The sequence below is a fragment of the Mauremys mutica genome, chromosome 5 (genome assembly GCF_020497125.1).
Source record: "Mauremys mutica isolate MM-2020 ecotype Southern chromosome 5, ASM2049712v1, whole genome shotgun sequence".
Taxonomy (NCBI): Eukaryota; Metazoa; Chordata; order Testudines; family Geoemydidae; genus Mauremys; species Mauremys mutica.
The window spans coordinates 38,423,832-38,440,633 of record NC_059076.1 but is presented as its reverse complement, the minus strand read 5'-3'; the positions used below and the strand labels follow the sequence as shown (position 1 = coordinate 38,440,633).

The window sequence follows — 16,802 nt, the reverse complement described above, 5'->3', positions numbered from 1 at the left end:
AGCCAGTGCAGGTCAATTTAAGTGCAGACATGCCCTAAGTGGTCTTGGTGCCACTCAACGGGACAGAGCACCACACCCAGAAGGTGTGTGCATTACACTATATAAAACACAAGATGTTTACAATCTAATTTAAAACAAGATACACAAGTGGGGAACAAAATGATAGACGGGAAGGAAGAAGAAGAAGAAAGATGGCAATCATAAAATTATGCAATTCGGCCCTGATTCAAAGTTTACTGAAGTCAATGGAAAGACCTCTTTTGACTTCAATGAACTTTGGATTAGGCTCTTAAAGAGGAAAATTTTCAAAGACAAGTGCCAAATGGCACCTGCCAGTGAAATCCAAAAGGGACTTAGGCACCTTTGACCGTCACTGGCAATTTAGTGCCTAAGTCCTTTTTCAAAGGGAAGTGCCAACTGGCATGTAAATCCCTTTGACTTTCAATAGCCAAACTTCCACCTGTGCCCTAGAAAATCTCCAAAGAGTCTAACGAAATGCAAGGCTATTCCTGTATCAGTGCCCTGAATTTAAAAGAGCATGGAAGAAACATTAAGGATAAAAGTTACTATATAGCATAACATTGTTCCCATTTGCTATCATTAACTATGGCTGCACGTGTCACTGTAGTTAATGACCAGCTGCGCTATTTCAGGGGTTCTAATACAGTGTGACCATTGTAATTTACATCAGACTGAAACTTAGAGAGACAAGCTGGGTGAAGTAACATCTTTTACTAGGCAACTTCTGTTGGTGGCAGCGACAAGCTTTCAAACTTACACAGGTCTGGGAAATGTACGTAGTGTCACAGCTAAATACAAGGTGGAACAGATTGTTTAGCATAAGTAGTTATTGAATGGTCCCTGGAAATACATGTTACAGGCCTAATCCAAAGTGGCCTGTAAACAGCTCTCCAGTGATTGGGGGGGGGGAGGGGGGAAGAGGGGAAAAAAAGCCAGGGAGGGTTTAAATGGGTTATAGATTGTTGTAATAAGCCATAAGTCCAGCGTCTCTATTCAGACCATGATTTATAGTAACTAGCAAAGTTGTTAATTTGCTGTGACACTCTGAGTACATTTCCTAGACCTGAAGAAGAGCTCTGTGTATGCTCAAAAGCTTGAGTCTCCCATCAACAGAGGCTGGGCCAATAAAATATATTACCTCATCCACCTGGTCTCTCTAATAATACCCTGGGATCAACATGGAGACAACAACACTGCATACATCAGACTGAAACTTGGCAAAAATGATAGAAAAATGGGGTTTGAAATAATTCAAACTGTTTTTAGAGGCTAATTTCAGATTCAAGTTCTCTTTGTTACTCTTAACTCCTAAAAAGTTGATCGTTAGGATGGGATATTATAATGGCCATTTTGAAATAAGAACAGCCAAGACAGTCTGAGTTTGTTATTGAAAAGCATCTGGCAGTGATATGGCAACATCACAAACTAACGTGGCTGATAAAGCAGCTTTTAATTTGAAGACAGCAAGAGCATTTCCTCAACCACACCCAAGCTTCATAAATGTCCTCTCGATAGTACCAGATGTGTCATACCTTGGATTTCTCAAGAAGATACAAAGGGGGGGGAGAATATTGAAGGGGGCAGATGCCAACAGGAACCACACATACAGATGTTTAAACAGAGGGTTTGTGAGTGATCCAGTATGGCCCACCTTCTCTTCTGCTGAGACACTGTTTGACATCTAGACAGAAAGCTGTAAGAGAAAAGTAAAGGTGTCCATAAGGACTCACCCTGGAACCTAGAATTTACTGCCCATGATCAGCTCTTGCTGTTTCTAGAATAAAATGGACCAGTACAGCTCACCTCTGCTCACCAACCCATGCAGCAATGCAGAGTGTTGACAGAAGCCACTAGCACATAGGCACACCTTGAGAGAACTCACACTAACAACAATCAAACTGAAAGGTTGGGAGAAGAAAAAGAGAGAAGTAGAGTCTCAAAAAACTATAACTCAAAACCAGGAAATCTTTATGGGAACTGCATTCACATATATTTTATGGGGCTAAGAAAGTCACCAAAGACTGCAAAATCAGAGAGGGGACTGAAGAGACAGTATGAATGAGGATCCATACCTTAACAGTTTTGCAATATGTTCTATAATTAATATGCTTGAGCTGGATGTAGAATGGAAACGCATCTCAGACTCTCCCATACATTTTAGAGATACCATGGGTTTCCAAGCAAGGGCATAATGCACTCTCCCAAAATAAATAAAAGCACCCCTTATATCTGTACCAAAAAACTGTAAAGGAAAAAAGAGGGTAGAAGATTCTACAATTGTCAAGCACCCGCAGTGTGACTGGCTGCTGGAACGTTCATGCTTTGAAATGCCCATTATTTTGGAAAGAAATCCTTTCTAGGCTGGATAAATGGTCCTAAAACAGGAAATAAACTCAAAAGCTTCAAAATAAAAACCAAATATGAAAGTCACATGCAGAATTCCTACCAAGATAGCTCAGGATTCTGATAACTAAATAAACTGAACAACGCTTTGTGTGAACCTGAAGGTCTAGCTGTGATATCAAAATCTATATTTGTCATGCTATTTTCATTATTCTGATCAGAAATTTAAAGTATGTTTCAATTCCATGGCAATACTGCATAGACTTTTTTAGAGTCAGAATCAAGTATTTATGCAGCACTTGTTCCATTATCAATTTATGTATTAAAAAGTCATAATGATTTCTTCAGTGAAGAGTACAGCCCACACCATCTGTAGATTTTGGATTTTTATCTCACCTTGTGCATAGCAGAACTCATGAAAGAAACCAAAATACAACATGCTTGTTCACAACAATTCAGCCAATTCAAGGCAAGTACTACTGTATTTTGATCTATACAAGTAATGAGCTGCTATAAACTGCCTAAGCTGCATCTCACTAAATGATGGATGGAGAAATTAATAAGATATAATGTAGATTTTTAAGACTGACATGTCATATTATCCCAATAATGGTTTGAATGATCCAATATTTTATATTAATACTGCACTTTTCATTTAGACAACTCTATAATGCATCAGATTTTTGTTCTATTAGTCTAGATGTGCCCTTTTGTATTGTTGTGCCTCTTAAAATATAAAAGATATTGGAAAAAATAGCTGCTACTTCATCAAAATAAATCATTAACATTCCTTTTACCATAATTCCTCTGCCTGACCCTCTCAAGCTACTATACAATATGTTCTTTACCAACGATGTTTTTAGATGTGCAAGAAGCAAGACTTGAAAAATCCACTGATCTGTGGGGATCAAGAAACTTTTCTGAGTGAATACAATCCATTTCTGCAGAATATAATGGATCCTCTCCCCCTCCCAATTAAAGTATATCCCTTTTTGTTGCACAGGTAACTTCCAAACATGAGCAGAGTATAAACCAAGGCAGTGTGGTATTCTGAAGTACTATTGGGTTATCCGGGAGAGGGGGCGGGCGGAAGCCCGCCCCATGCTAACGGATCCCCCCCCAGCCTAAGGGGAGGATCCACAGGGCCACGGAAACCCACTAAGTGCGGGGGACAACTAATAAAAGAACAGGGACAGGAGTGAGGTCAAAGGGTCATAAGGAGGGAGCCTGATGGGGACACCGAGCAGAGAACCCTGGACAGCGCCCACTGCTCCTCGAAGGCGTCAAGGGAGCCAGTGGACGCCGCCCAGAGGAACTCCGCCCGGAGACGTGAGCGGACGAGGGACCGGAAACAGGCCCCACAGTCGCAGGAGTCTCCGTCGGCCAACCTCCTCTCCCTGGTCGCGTGGATGGCCTTTTTAGCCAGGGCGAGGAGGAGGTTGACCAGGAGGTCCCGCGACTTTGTGGGGCCACGGATAGGGAGTGCATGGATAAGGAGGTGAGGGGAAAAGTGCAGCCAGAAACGTAACAGAATGTCGGTGAGGAGCCGGTATAGGGGCTGCAACCTGGCGCACTCTAGGTAAACATGCGCCAGGGTCTCCCTCACGCCGCAGAAGGGGCAGGTGTCCGGGACGGGGGTGAACCGCGCCAAGTACACGCCCGTGCTCACGGCCCCGTGAAGGAGCCGCCAGCTGATATCCCCGGCGGGCCTCGGGACCAGGGTGGAGTACAGGCTGGCCCACCGGGGCTCCTCACCCTCCACAGGTGGCAAGAGGTCCCGCCACTTGGTGTCGGGGCGGGACACGAGGGTGAGGAAGTGAACGGTATGGAGCACGAGCGCGTAGAGTTGTTTCGCAGAAAGTCAGCTCCAGTGCCTAGACTGCTGCTCAGCACTTTTCCAAGCTGCAAAAACTGACAAGCACCCTGAGAGTTTTCAGAGCTGCCACTGAGCATCTTGCAAGCAATAATGAAACCACAAGAGTCAAGTCAGTTTTGTTCTAGTAGATCTTGGGAAAAGCTATGGGCACCAGCAGAAGTAGGCACCAGAGATAGTCATTAGGAGTGGAAGATGCAAAAAAAAAAAAAAAAAAAAAAAAAAAAATAGAGACTGCAGGAAAAGGACTGCAGGCATGCACACCCAAACGAGCAGCACCCTTACAATAGTCAGGAGGCTCTGTGATTAGATGGATTTGTATGTAGGGGCTGGAGAGAACACAGAAATAGTGATCTTGTCTCTTCTAGCAGCTACCTAATGTTGAAGGCTTTAATGAGATTAGAGACCTACTAGCCAGTGGTAACAAAATAAACAGAACCCTGAATAAGGTCCACAGACAAAACCTGGCAGGTGGTTCCCCATTTCACAGCCAGGGGGTGGGGTGGGGTAGGGTGGGGAAGAAAGGGCTTAGCTTCTCACCTGACTATCATCCTTGGATCTTTGTCTAGTCCGCTGGCTATTAGGTGTCTGGCATTTTCCAAGCCACACATATGACTGGGTGCATGGATGGGGGAGATTAACAGTTATTACTTTACAGAACATACAAGTGTCCTAAGCACTTCACAGAAGATACAAAAAAACATACCACACACCTGGGCCCTGCCCCAGGAAACCTACAATCTAATCATCCAATCCTGCAAACATGCACAGGCATAAAACTTTAAGCATGGGAGTAGCCGCACTGACTTCAATGAGACTACTTGTGCTTATTAGAGGAAAGCATATGTAGAAGTATTTACAAAACTGAGGAGCATATATATGTCTATAGCATTAGCAGAGAAGTGGGAAAGGAAAAGAACACAATGTAGGGACAGAAAGAAAGAATCGGGGAGGGAAGACGAGTGAGAAGCAAACTGAAAACAAAAGGAGGCTGTGACTAAGTACAGCACACAATGGCTTTATTTTTTTAAATTGCAGAGGGCATTGCCGCACAAGTTCCTTCACCCTAGCTAGCAGGGGTAGTCCTTAGGCCAGGAAGCATCAGGAACATGTTTTTCAAGCTTTGGTAAAATGCTTTGTACTGTATAAGAATCTAATATTTCAGTTCCCAAAACCCACATATGCTCAAGGCCGAGTTGGCATCTTATCCTAAAAAAAAAAAAAAAAAAAAAAAACCACCACACACCTCACATAAACTATCTTATAAATCAGAAATATGATTTGTGTGTCTGTCTTTTAGAATTTTTGCCCCAGGGTCCACAGATAAATTGTGTTATTCCGAACTCATGTTGGCACCCTGGTTAAATCTTAAATAAATAAGAGTCACGTTCTCTTCATACAGCAGTGTTGCTATGCCAACGTTAACATGCCTAACCTTGCCTATAAAAATAGATCTAGTCAATTTCAAAATGCATGCAAATTACTGTGTCAAAGAGGTACTACTCTAGAGGTGTTATTCCAACAGTATCAACTTTTTGGTGGAGGAGTAAGCAGAGAAAAAAAAAAAGAGGAGAGCAGCAGCATAAGTTTTTAGCAATCAGAAGTAATATTCACAAAGTGTTCTTCTGCTCCCTCCGTTTCTCCACATACAATGTTATACCTCTGCAGCACAGTAAGTAAAGAGAAAGAAAGTAAAAGAAACAGAGCTTTGTACTTCCCATTAATATATGTTTGATCCACAATCTGAACAGCTGGTTATTCAATGCAAGACAGATATTCATGTGAGTAACTTTACTCACATACTTAATTATTTGCAGGGCTGGGGCCATACATTTTATCATGATTACATAATTGGCTAAACAGGCCATCAATGATCTTTTATGGGGGAAAAGCAAGGGAGGTATTGACTCATCAGACGAGGAAATGGTTGTACATGTTCAACTTAAAGAACTGATGTGATGCACGGTAACATCTTAAATTCAACTCATGTAACCACATAAAAGGTGTGCATTCTCAGATTCTTTTATCTGAAGTCTCCTTGAAGTGGGTTTCTCTTTAGAAAGTTGTGGCTTCCTTTAGGGCACGCTTTATAAATTTTAGAAGTGTTCAATAATATTTGTATAAATATCCCTTAAAATACTTTTTAGAAATAAATAATGCAGAAAACATGTCTCCTACACTTCTTCACCGGTGCCAGAAGGAAATATAGCCCTTAACATGAGATATTACTTCAGTTTGCCTGAGCATTCTTGACGGAACTAGCATTGATATTTAAATGCAGAACCAAACCTAGATTTTAGGCCTTGTTTTTTTATTTTTTGACTACACAGAAACTTGTTAAACTTGCATCCGATGAAGTGGGTATTCACCCACGAAAGCTCATGCTCCAATACACCTGTTAGTCTATAAGGTGCCACAGGACTCTCTGCTGCTTTTACAGATCCAGACTAACACGGCTACCCCTCTGATACTTGCTATAAAAGGGCACTTTTTAATTTTAAAGCCACACTGGAGAACTAAAAAATAAAGCAGTTCAACACAAACTACCACCACTTACTTATTAACAATGGCTGAACTGAGTTTTTCAACTGCTATTTCTAAAGGTTTTTGAACAATAGGAGCCTGCTTAAGCTTCTGAAACTTGTGGGAGTGACTGAAATACTGTGAACCCAAGATACCCAGTGAAGGATAATCTCACTATTCATATGCTCTCTTTCTGTTGCATGGCACGTACTGGAGAACAACACGGGAAAAATGTCTACTTGCACCAAGAGGGAAGCATACAACAAAAAGAATTATGGCCTGATTTGGGGTGGAGAAGAAGAAATAGAGAAGAACGTTAGAAGTAGCTGCTCTATTCTATGCAGCATTCTCCAATGGAAAGTGGCATAAGTTACAATTTGCTGCTTACATTAATGTTGATAACACTAAACATTAACTCCTCTTTCACAGTTCCTAACACCAAAAGCATGCACCCTCTGCTGTCTGGAACCAAGCACAGACTAGGAGAGCACGTGGGTCATCATAGAGCAGTGGTTCCCAAACTGGGGTTTGTGAACCCCTGGGGGTTCGCGAAAAAATTCCCTAAGGGCAGACACAGCTGTCCCTAGGGACTGCGGGCAGCATGAGGACAGCAGTCCGGAGCCCCTGGACTTCCAAGAGCTAAGCAGATCAAAGCAAGCCTATCACACTGAGGAGATTTAAACTCCATTTCTTATAAGGAGTCTTGAAAAGGGAGGTGGATTTTTTTGCTGTTTTTAAAATTAAATAGGCAGTTAGTATTGTTTTTTAAATTATTATGAAGAACAAGTTTAAGCTTTGTTGTAATGTGTGTTGTTTGCCTGGACTGCTCAAGATCTGAATGCTTGTGTAGGAGGAACTCTTTGAGTTGGCTTCTTAAATACCTTCTTGCTGTTTCACATCTGATGCTCCTTGATGAAACGTAGGAGCCTTGTCTTATAACAGGCTTATTCAAAGCGATACAAGTTACGAAAGCGAGATCTTGGAAAAGTATTGCTGTTTTCATAATGTAATAAAAATACTGTAATGATAATTATTAATAAATAGTGTGTAATAAGCATGTCGTAAAAACAAAATTTCCAAGATCACTGCTTTTATAATTTATATTCAGATAAAGGAGAAAATCCCTGGAAATATTCATTTTTAGGAGGGGGTTTGCGAGTCTTCACATTTTAGTGAAAGGGGTTCACAGAGTGTTGAAGTTTGGGAACCACTGTCATAGAGCCATAAATTGTGCAGAAAAAACTTTCTATCCATAGTTTGACCAAGACTTTCCCCAAAAAATCTTTGGCCTCCAGGCATTCACAAAGCCACCTGACAGTTCTCCACCATCCATCATAGATCTCTCCAGACAGCAAAGTTCTAATTAAGATCAGATGTGTTTCCCTTCAGTGTGCTTGTACAAGAGAAGGTCTTATATGGTAGATCTGAAAAGTTTATTCGATTAATTGATTTTATTTACAAAAATGACAGTATCCATGGCTGAACAAAGGTTAAGAAAATTAATGACTAGCTAAGTGAAACAACATTACTGCACAAATACATATCCTGCTAGAATTTTGTTTTGATTTAACTTGTTCATCTTACTGTTTCAATATTTTAGATATCTAAATATTAGTACACCTCTCCCTCGATATAACGCTGTCCTCGGGAGCCAAAAAAATCTTATCACATTATAGGTGAAACCGTGTTATATCAAACTTGATTTGCTCCGCCAGAGCCCACAGCCCCAATCCCCCCGGAGCGCTGCTTTACCACGTTATATCCGAATTCTTGTTATATCGGGATAGAGGTGTATAATAAAAATGACTACTAGTTGCATATATTATGTACACAGAGTGCAAGTTCTACACATACTGGATCAGTTTTAAAAACACACACACACACCAACCAGTATTCCACTGATGGAATTCACTGAGTTAATCCTGTTTTAGACTAGTGTGGGATCACAATCAGGCCAGATACATATAAGAACAGAAGTGAGTCAAGATATTTTCTTTGACTAACTGTAGTGCAGGGACTATGCAAGTATGCAATTGTCATTCTTTCCTCAAATGTAGTTTACATGGCCTGTTTTGCTGAGTGAGGACAGATGGGTCAAGATTCTTTGTTCATTTGAAGATTGCAATGGGATCTTTAATTTCCCACTAAAAAAAGTTACCAAAACACCAAAAGACCAAACAGAGGCACCGGGCATGTCTAATGTCTTATATGAAGTTTAAGGAATGGATCAAGAGCAGACAATCCCAAATGACAGCAGTGGTACAGTTTTCCATACTGCTGAATGCAGATTGTCTCCTGCATCTCCTCACTCCAAACCTGACCCCACACTTTCCGTACAGAAAGTGCAATCCTTTATTACATGGAAGTGTACTATGACAATATTGAGGAGGAAACAAAAAGCATTCAGCATTAATACCACATCAACCACCAAGTGACTCCCTCCACGCTCCTTGTTTGTAAGACCCTATTCAGAGAAAAGAAGCATTTTAAGTATCTAATCTCCCTTCATTCAGGTCTCTTAACAAGATTAATTCTTGATGTGTATTTGCTAATTCACCAGTTCTGAGCACCACTCTGTTCACACCAAAGAAGCATCAAACAAGACATACATGAAGCAGCTACAAAGGGTGGAAAGTCTTATTTTTATTTCTATTTTTTAAAAAGTTTAGTTGGTTAGAAAAAAAATTAAAAACAAAACCTAAAAAATATCCTAGTGTCAGCTCCAAACAGCAAGAAGTATCAGTGCTTGAAGACTTACATCTGCTTCATCAAAGGGGAACAGTTCTGCAATACACCTGGGAGTGCTCTGGATTCCAGTTTGAGGCACTGCCCTACAAAAAGCCCATACATTTTTTTAAGTATCGAGGTTTAGAGTTTCCACTGAGCCTTATCCTCTTGCTCATAGCAATATGTACCAGTCACCACTACACACGAATATGAACCTAAAAATCAAGACTAGCCACAAAATGCACTGATTTGATGAACACCTGCTAGTGTAACTATACCTAACAAATAAAGTAACTTGTATTGACGGATAAAATATCAAAGAGATTATATTTAAAGAGAGAGAGAGTCAGGGCCACACCAAAAAACAAATAAATCTATCCATATATTTTACACACAAGCATTTCAGGAGACTGTAATGCAACACAGAACATTCTGAAGAGACTGGTAATGTGATATAGAGCCTTTCCCTTCTAGGTCACTGGTTCAAATCTTACCAAGGGCAACACCTTTTGATCACTACTGAAATCAGACAGCTGTTCTGTGAACTTTGTGGGATGAGTTAGTTCCCTCGGCCCACCTCAAAATCCAGTGCCAAACCTAGCACATCGATACCCTCCACTGGCAAATTTCAGAGGCTTCAAGTGGTAAACTAGTGTGGATCGGTTTCAGAGTAGCAGCCGTGTTAGTCTGTATCCGCAAAAAGAATAGGAGTACTTGTGGCACCTTAGAGACTAACACATTTATTTGAGCATAAGCTTTCGTGGGCTACAGCCCACTTCATCGGATGCATGTAGTGGAAAATACAGGAGGAAGTGTGTGTATACACACACACACACACACACCATGAAAGAATGGGTGTTACCATATACACTATATAAGGAGAGTGATCCCTTAAGGTGAGCTATTATCAGCAGGAAGGGAAAAAGAACTGTTTGTAGTGGTAATGAAAATGGCCCACTTCCAGCAATTGACAAGGAGATGTGAGGAACTGGGGGGGGGGGGAGGGGGTTGAAATAAGCATGGGGAAATAGTTTTATTTTGTGTAATGGCCCATCCACTCCCAATCTTTATTCAAGCCTAATTTGATTTCCCCCCCTACAGTTCTTCACATCTCCTTGTCAATTGCTGGAAATGGGCCATTTTCATTACCACTACAAACAGTTCTTTTTCTCTCCTGCTAATAGCTCACCTTAAGGGATCACTCTCCTTATATAGTGTGTATGGTAACACCCATTCTTTCATGTTCTCTGTATGTATATATATCTTCCTACTGTATTTTCCACTACATGAATCCGATGAAGTGGGCTGTAGCCCACAAAAGCTTATGCTCAAATAAGATGCCACAAGTACTCCTGTTCTTTTTAGTGTGGATAATTAGCCACCTTTTCATCCCAAGGGGAGGGATGGAAGCTCATAAGCAGAGTGACATGGAGAAGCTTACCCTCTCAGCATCTGTGTCATACCTTTCTATGGGGACATGAAGGACTTCAACCTACAGGGTTTTCAAGCCAGCACCTTTCAGCAACACTGAGGTTTTAAGGGCTCATGCACAGCTTTAGGCATATGAGTAATCCCACTGAACTAATCATATGCGTGTTTGCAGAACAATACATTTTAAAATAGTATTTTCACATGTTAATACCAACAGTCTAAAGCTGACTTGTCTAGGTTACAGTTGCAAGAAGTTCTCAACCCTCTTTGCATCATAATGATTAAGGAGAAAGAAGTGGAATAATCATTGCTTGACCGAAGTATAATAGTATCCTTCAGACTGACATGCAGGATACTCTTTCCCTACCATTCCCAAGAATACACTTCTGTCAACTCTTACAAAAGTGAATTTGCTTTTGAAAATTTGCCATTTTAATACATGGGTTTGAATTACTTCTTCATATTGCTCACTGTACAGTAATTTCAGACATGTGGGTATTAAGATTTCACTCAATAAGCTGTCAGGTGCCATTGTGAACAAATCACATAATGCAGGTAGGAGAAAGCCAACATCTCACAAGGCATTCAGTAACACCTAACTGTACTGTGACAAAAAGAGGACATTTTACTTTGAGTTAAATCAATTTGATAGTCTAGAAAATTCCATGTGAGTAGCAGGGTATGAAATACTTACTTGCACTTAAGTCATTTCTCATCTTTAGAGTCACTCTCTTTAGCAGTATCTTTAGAAAAAAACAAAACAAAAAACCACCCAACAGGTGTCAGCAATACAGCAATCTGTTTAAAACTGCTAGAATTCTCACCCCCTCAAACCCACCACTAACTATTATGTAGTAGTACCTACCTAAGGTTCACACACAGCTTGGAGATCTTGATATACCAAGATATCTCCTGTCATGTGTTGACTAATTGTGATCTTGCAAAACTAAACTTTTAACTTTGCAGTAGGTAAATTATCAGATCCTGACTGGTAGAGCCACTGCTTCTTGTGCAGTCAGAAAAATCAATGAAATCTAAAGCCTACATACATGACGAAAAAATGTTTCTCCCCCAAATAAAGGTTCCATGTTACAATTTATTCATTTATTAATCTTTTTTTTAAAAAACTCTCAGTTTACACTGGTTATATCGGAACATGGTCCAGAAGATGCATTTTTCTTTGTTACAATTTAAGGCTCACTGATTATCTCCATATGTGTTTTAATGTTTGATTTTTATTAATGTTACCATTGCAAGGCTATTCAGCTTTTCCTCTCAAGAAGATATAGATAATGACCTATGAAAAAGAAATACTATAGCTCTGACTAATGTAATACAGGACCCTGGGATTCTACAGCACTAAATTAAGTTAAGAATCACATTTGTTTTGTTATTACAAGTGAAAAAAAGCTACATTACTATCTTTCTTCATTATGCTTCTAAACAATAAAAAAGCAGTTCAGTGAATGCAATTTAAAATGAATATGATACAGTATAAAAGTAATCCTATTAAGAGTTCACTGTGCATTACTCACTCCAGGTTCTGTATTTAAGCATTTAACCGGATTTTGGTGCTTAATAAAAGAATGAACCAGTTAAATGAATCCAAATATTACCTACAAAATGTTGACATATAACAACTATCAGGCCAAATGAATGAATAAGTCTTCTATGCACGATTTAGGTCAATTTCTGTTCCTTCCTTCAAGTCCTCTTAATGAATACTTCATAAAAGGAATAAAATCTTAAATGTTTGGTGGACTGAATGTTCACAAAATCCACACACAAAAAAAAGTAAGAAATCCCAACTATCTGTGCTGTCAAAGTATCTTATACATAGTGTTTCTGGGAAGTTTGGAGCCTATATACTCATTAACACAGAATGAAGAGTGATTTAAGATTAAGAGTCATAAGGAGACTAAAACCTCACACTAATGTGTAAAAACAAAAAACCACCACCCTAGACTGATTATAGTGTCTTTAAAGACAACAGTAATGGCGTCTATTACTAAATGCAGGAGTAGCAATTTTATTTATCGGCATTCAGAAAAGCAAAGATGATTTTATTTTAAGTAAAAAGATAATGGGTCAAATCCTGCATCTGTTTTTACTCATGCAGAATATCCGCTGAATTTAAGCTTTCCCTGAGTAAAGTCCATAGAATTTGGTCCTACCTTTACACAGAGTCAAACACAAAATTTAAGAAAAAATCTTCATTCAACCCCCAATTACTAGTGTACTCCAGACATTATGCAAAATATTTGTAATGTATGAAATGTTTGTAATATATGTAATATCTCTAATTGAAGGGTATCAGAAAAGTCTAGTCATATATTACAAACTTTAAAATCCTTGCTCTTTTACTGTGATGTCACAGGACCATGATTCAATGTAATATTGCCTAAGTCATGCGACAAATATTTCTTATTTCACAAGATAAAGGCAAACTCCATTTTTTAAAACAAGTGCATACAACCAAGTTTCTTTAAAAAAAACCTCAGATATGAAACAATTAGAAAAAAACAGAAATTAAAATACAAAGATTTAAATTATGTGAATCTCTCAATAAGATTTACATTGGGTTTTGGTTGATGCTCAAGTAAACACATAAAATTGTGCATGCTACAGAGCCAATTTTGTCTAAGTTTCGTGGATTCTGGAATCATTAACAGCCCATTTGGAGTTTGTATTTCACCAAAAAATCTGGAGATGAATACAAGTTTATAGCCTATGATGGATACGCTGTATTACACTAAAGTACATATACAGAAATACGCACATTTTACATATATTAAAATCACACACATTTGTTCCATAAAGGAATAAACATTCTTTTATTGCTGTGCACTGTGTTTGTGTGGGTAATGAAAACTCTTGGATGTTTTTCAACAAATGAGTGGCTCAGGAGCATTCAGCTCATAGAACACACATGTATGTTTTTACAACGGAGCGAAGTCATCAAGATTATACTTATTTGTGGGGAACAACACCCACAGGCAGATATGTGCACACACATGCAAAGATACAAGGGCACACAGTGTCTCTGTTGGATAACTTCACATTAAGCCAGGCCAAATCATAAACAATAACCATGATGGGGGAAGTGGCTTGGATTGCCTTCTACTGTGCTTAATGTTCAGCATGTATTATGCGGCTTGACCATGCATTTTCATCTCCTAGAGAGGATGATCCTGGATAAATATTCCACATTCTAGAGTCACATCCCCCTCCCTAGACGAAATTAATTTGGCTACTGGACTACATGGCATCGCCCAGAGGAAAAAAAAAGAATTTCCCACTGCCGCTGCAAAGGCTCTTCCTCACCATACCAGCACTGGTGGCTGGGTGGATAGGCTAGGTGTGTGCTGTGTACACAGAGACAGAGATCGGCGGATCCTCCTTCTCTAGGTGGAGAAATAGACCATAAAGGACCGCAAGCAAGAGCCCCCCGCCCGAACAGAGATCTCTGTGAATCAAGCGCTGGCTCCAGGTGTCACCCACATCAAGCAGCACGTTTGAGAAAGGGAAGGGAGAGGAGAGATGTCAGCGACGCGAGGGGGGGGGGAGAAGGAGAGCCCCAGCTGTCAGGATCGAGGGATTTACGGGCATATATTCGTGCATGCGGGGAGCTGAAATGCACTGACAAAAGATCTGCCTACAGATAGCGGAGCCTGCGTGCGAACCCGGCCACCCAACCCAAAGGGGCTCGGATCAGGCCGGGGAGGGGGAAATGCCCGAAGAGGTAGCCAGAGGAGAGGAGGGAGCCAGGCTCTTGTGCGTCTCTCCCTCCCCTCCCTTCTGCCTCAGACACTCCAGCAACTCAGGAAGCTGGGGCTCCCCCTCTCTCGCGCGAGCCCTGTGCAATCACTTGAAGGCAGAGAGGGGGAGGCAGGGGGAGAAAATGCTGCAATGTAGCCCTAGGCAGAGAGATCTCCCGAGCAAACCCAAACCCCGAGTCAATAGTGCAAGACACCAATCAAATTACCACCCCCAGACACAACCCTGACCAACAGCCACCACTTCCTATATCTCTCACAGCAGCTACTCCCTACTCACTCCCCCATCACCGCCTCCTCCACCCCCCTCCAAACACGTCTCGTCCATTTAGCAACTGCAGCCACAGTAAATAAGCAGACCCCGTTCCTTGGAGGGGGAGAGACGTACACTATCTTGGAGGACGGTGGTAGCCAAATTAAAAAAAAATGGAGGAGGGGCAGTGCAAGTAGACAGCTGTCTGTGTGTGTCCGTCTGTGCACGGCACAGCACTTACCTTTCACCACCCTGTCCGTCGTTGATAACTTCGGATCAATTGCCTTATGCTCAGACATTTCCAGCAGCCGGGGGCAGAAGGGAAGGGCTCGCTCCCTCACACAGCGCAGACACAAGGCTGAGAAGGCTGCTGCAGCAACAAACGGCCAGTCAGTGTCTCTGGGTCCTTGGCTATGGTTAAAGTTCCTGCCCCTCTTGCCTGCTGCTTGCTTTGCTTTCCTTTCCTTCTCCTCCTCCTCCTTCTTCTTCTTCCTCCTCCCCCGCCTCCTCCTCTAGTTAATTATTTATCTCAATCACGCCACTCGCTTCCTTATTTATATTTTTTGCATAAATAAAGGGCAAAATCAGCCAGAAAAAATAAATTTAAAAAAATAATCAGGGTGCAAATGCAGCAGCCCTGAGCTTCCTTCCCCCACAGCAGCAGAACGGCGGCTGCTCCAGCTCCTCCGGCTGCTGCACTGGATCTGGATACGTCTCTTCCCCCTCCTCTCTCCTTTCACTCACATAGGCACAGCCACTCAGCTGCACACGGTCCAAGGCGCAACCTACCCTCACCGCCTAGCCTTACACCCGCATCTCCCTCCCAGCTCCCTCTCCCCCGCCCCCAGCTCTCTCCCGCAGCCATTGGCTCAGGCCGGGCTGCCAATCACTGTCAGGTAACCGCCGCCCGCCTCTCCTCCCAGGTGTTCTGACGGCTCTCACCCTTAGCCGGGCTGGGGGCAGGGGAGGGGGAGCACCGCAGCAGCTGGGGGTGGAATTCTCCCCGGAGCGTTCTAAAGGCTTGGTTGAGCAGCAAGGGGAGTAGTAAAGCGCCTTGTGTGATTTGCTTTGGGGCTCGGGGGCGGGGAGGAGGGGCAGGACTGTGGGCTGGAGGGACGCTCTAAGCTGGACCCTGCTGTTGCACCGCGGCTGGCGATGAGTTACCGGGAGAGAAGCGGTGTTGGGGGGTGTCTCCCCCTTTTTAAAAAAAAACCCAAGGCCACAGCAGCAGCAGGGAGATAGCGCGCGTATGTCATTAGCTGGCGGGGGCGGCCTCCGCCTGTCACTCACTGTAGCTACTGCTACACAACAGGAAAAGCTCCAGGGTGATCGCGCCTGCGTGTGTATCCCTTGCAGTACGACACAGACACGACAGGCTCGTCCATGCACCGCTGCAGCCCCTTTCCCTTTGGGGGCTAGGGGCAGCCGTCAGTTGGGTTTCTTCTTGCTCCGGTGCCGTTATCAACCAAGCTCCCGACAATAGCTTTTCCGTTTTTCTTTCTTGCTTGTAGTGCTGCTCTGCGAAGGAAGGAGGGAGGGGCCTTGGCTGGTTGGGATGGGAGCTTTCCAGTTGGAAGGTTGATGGATGGGGTTTTCACTAGCGGCTACCATTTAACCAACCAATGTATAATTGATTAGAGTAAAGTCACTGTAGCGTTTGGAGGCGGGAGGAATAACCTTACAATCAGGAAATGCGGAGGTGCTGAGCTAGCTGCAAAGGCTATTGCAGATCCTGCACATTCGATTATTATACTGTATGTCCTTTTACCTTTCCTCTGCTTTGTACAGCAAAAAACACAGTATTTCAATAAATAATAATGGGGGTGGGAAAGGATGGTCTTGTAAGGCATAAGTC

General features: G+C 42.0%; 1 protein-coding gene across 3 annotated transcripts in view; it reads right to left on the bottom strand.

Moving 5' to 3' along the window:
* Nucleotides 1-16,474, bottom strand: part of PPP3CA (protein phosphatase 3 catalytic subunit alpha) — a 304,975-nt gene extending 288,501 nt beyond the window's left edge. Inside the window, exons 1-2 of one of the 3 annotated variants that reach the window (XM_045018965.1) lie at nt 16,238-16,474; nt 15,189-15,317 (exon numbers count right to left, since the gene is read on the bottom strand). In XM_045018965.1, the coding sequence (XP_044874900.1) occupies nt 15,189-15,246 (58 nt within the window). In that variant the 5' untranslated portion in view covers nt 15,247-15,317; nt 16,238-16,474. Of the gene's footprint in view, nt 1-11,612; nt 11,650-15,188; nt 15,318-15,691; nt 15,760-16,237 lie in introns of those variants that run through there. The other 2 variants (XM_045018964.1, XM_045018966.1) reach the window with 2 other exon arrangements.
* Nucleotides 16,475-16,802: the final 328 nt, after the last annotated feature.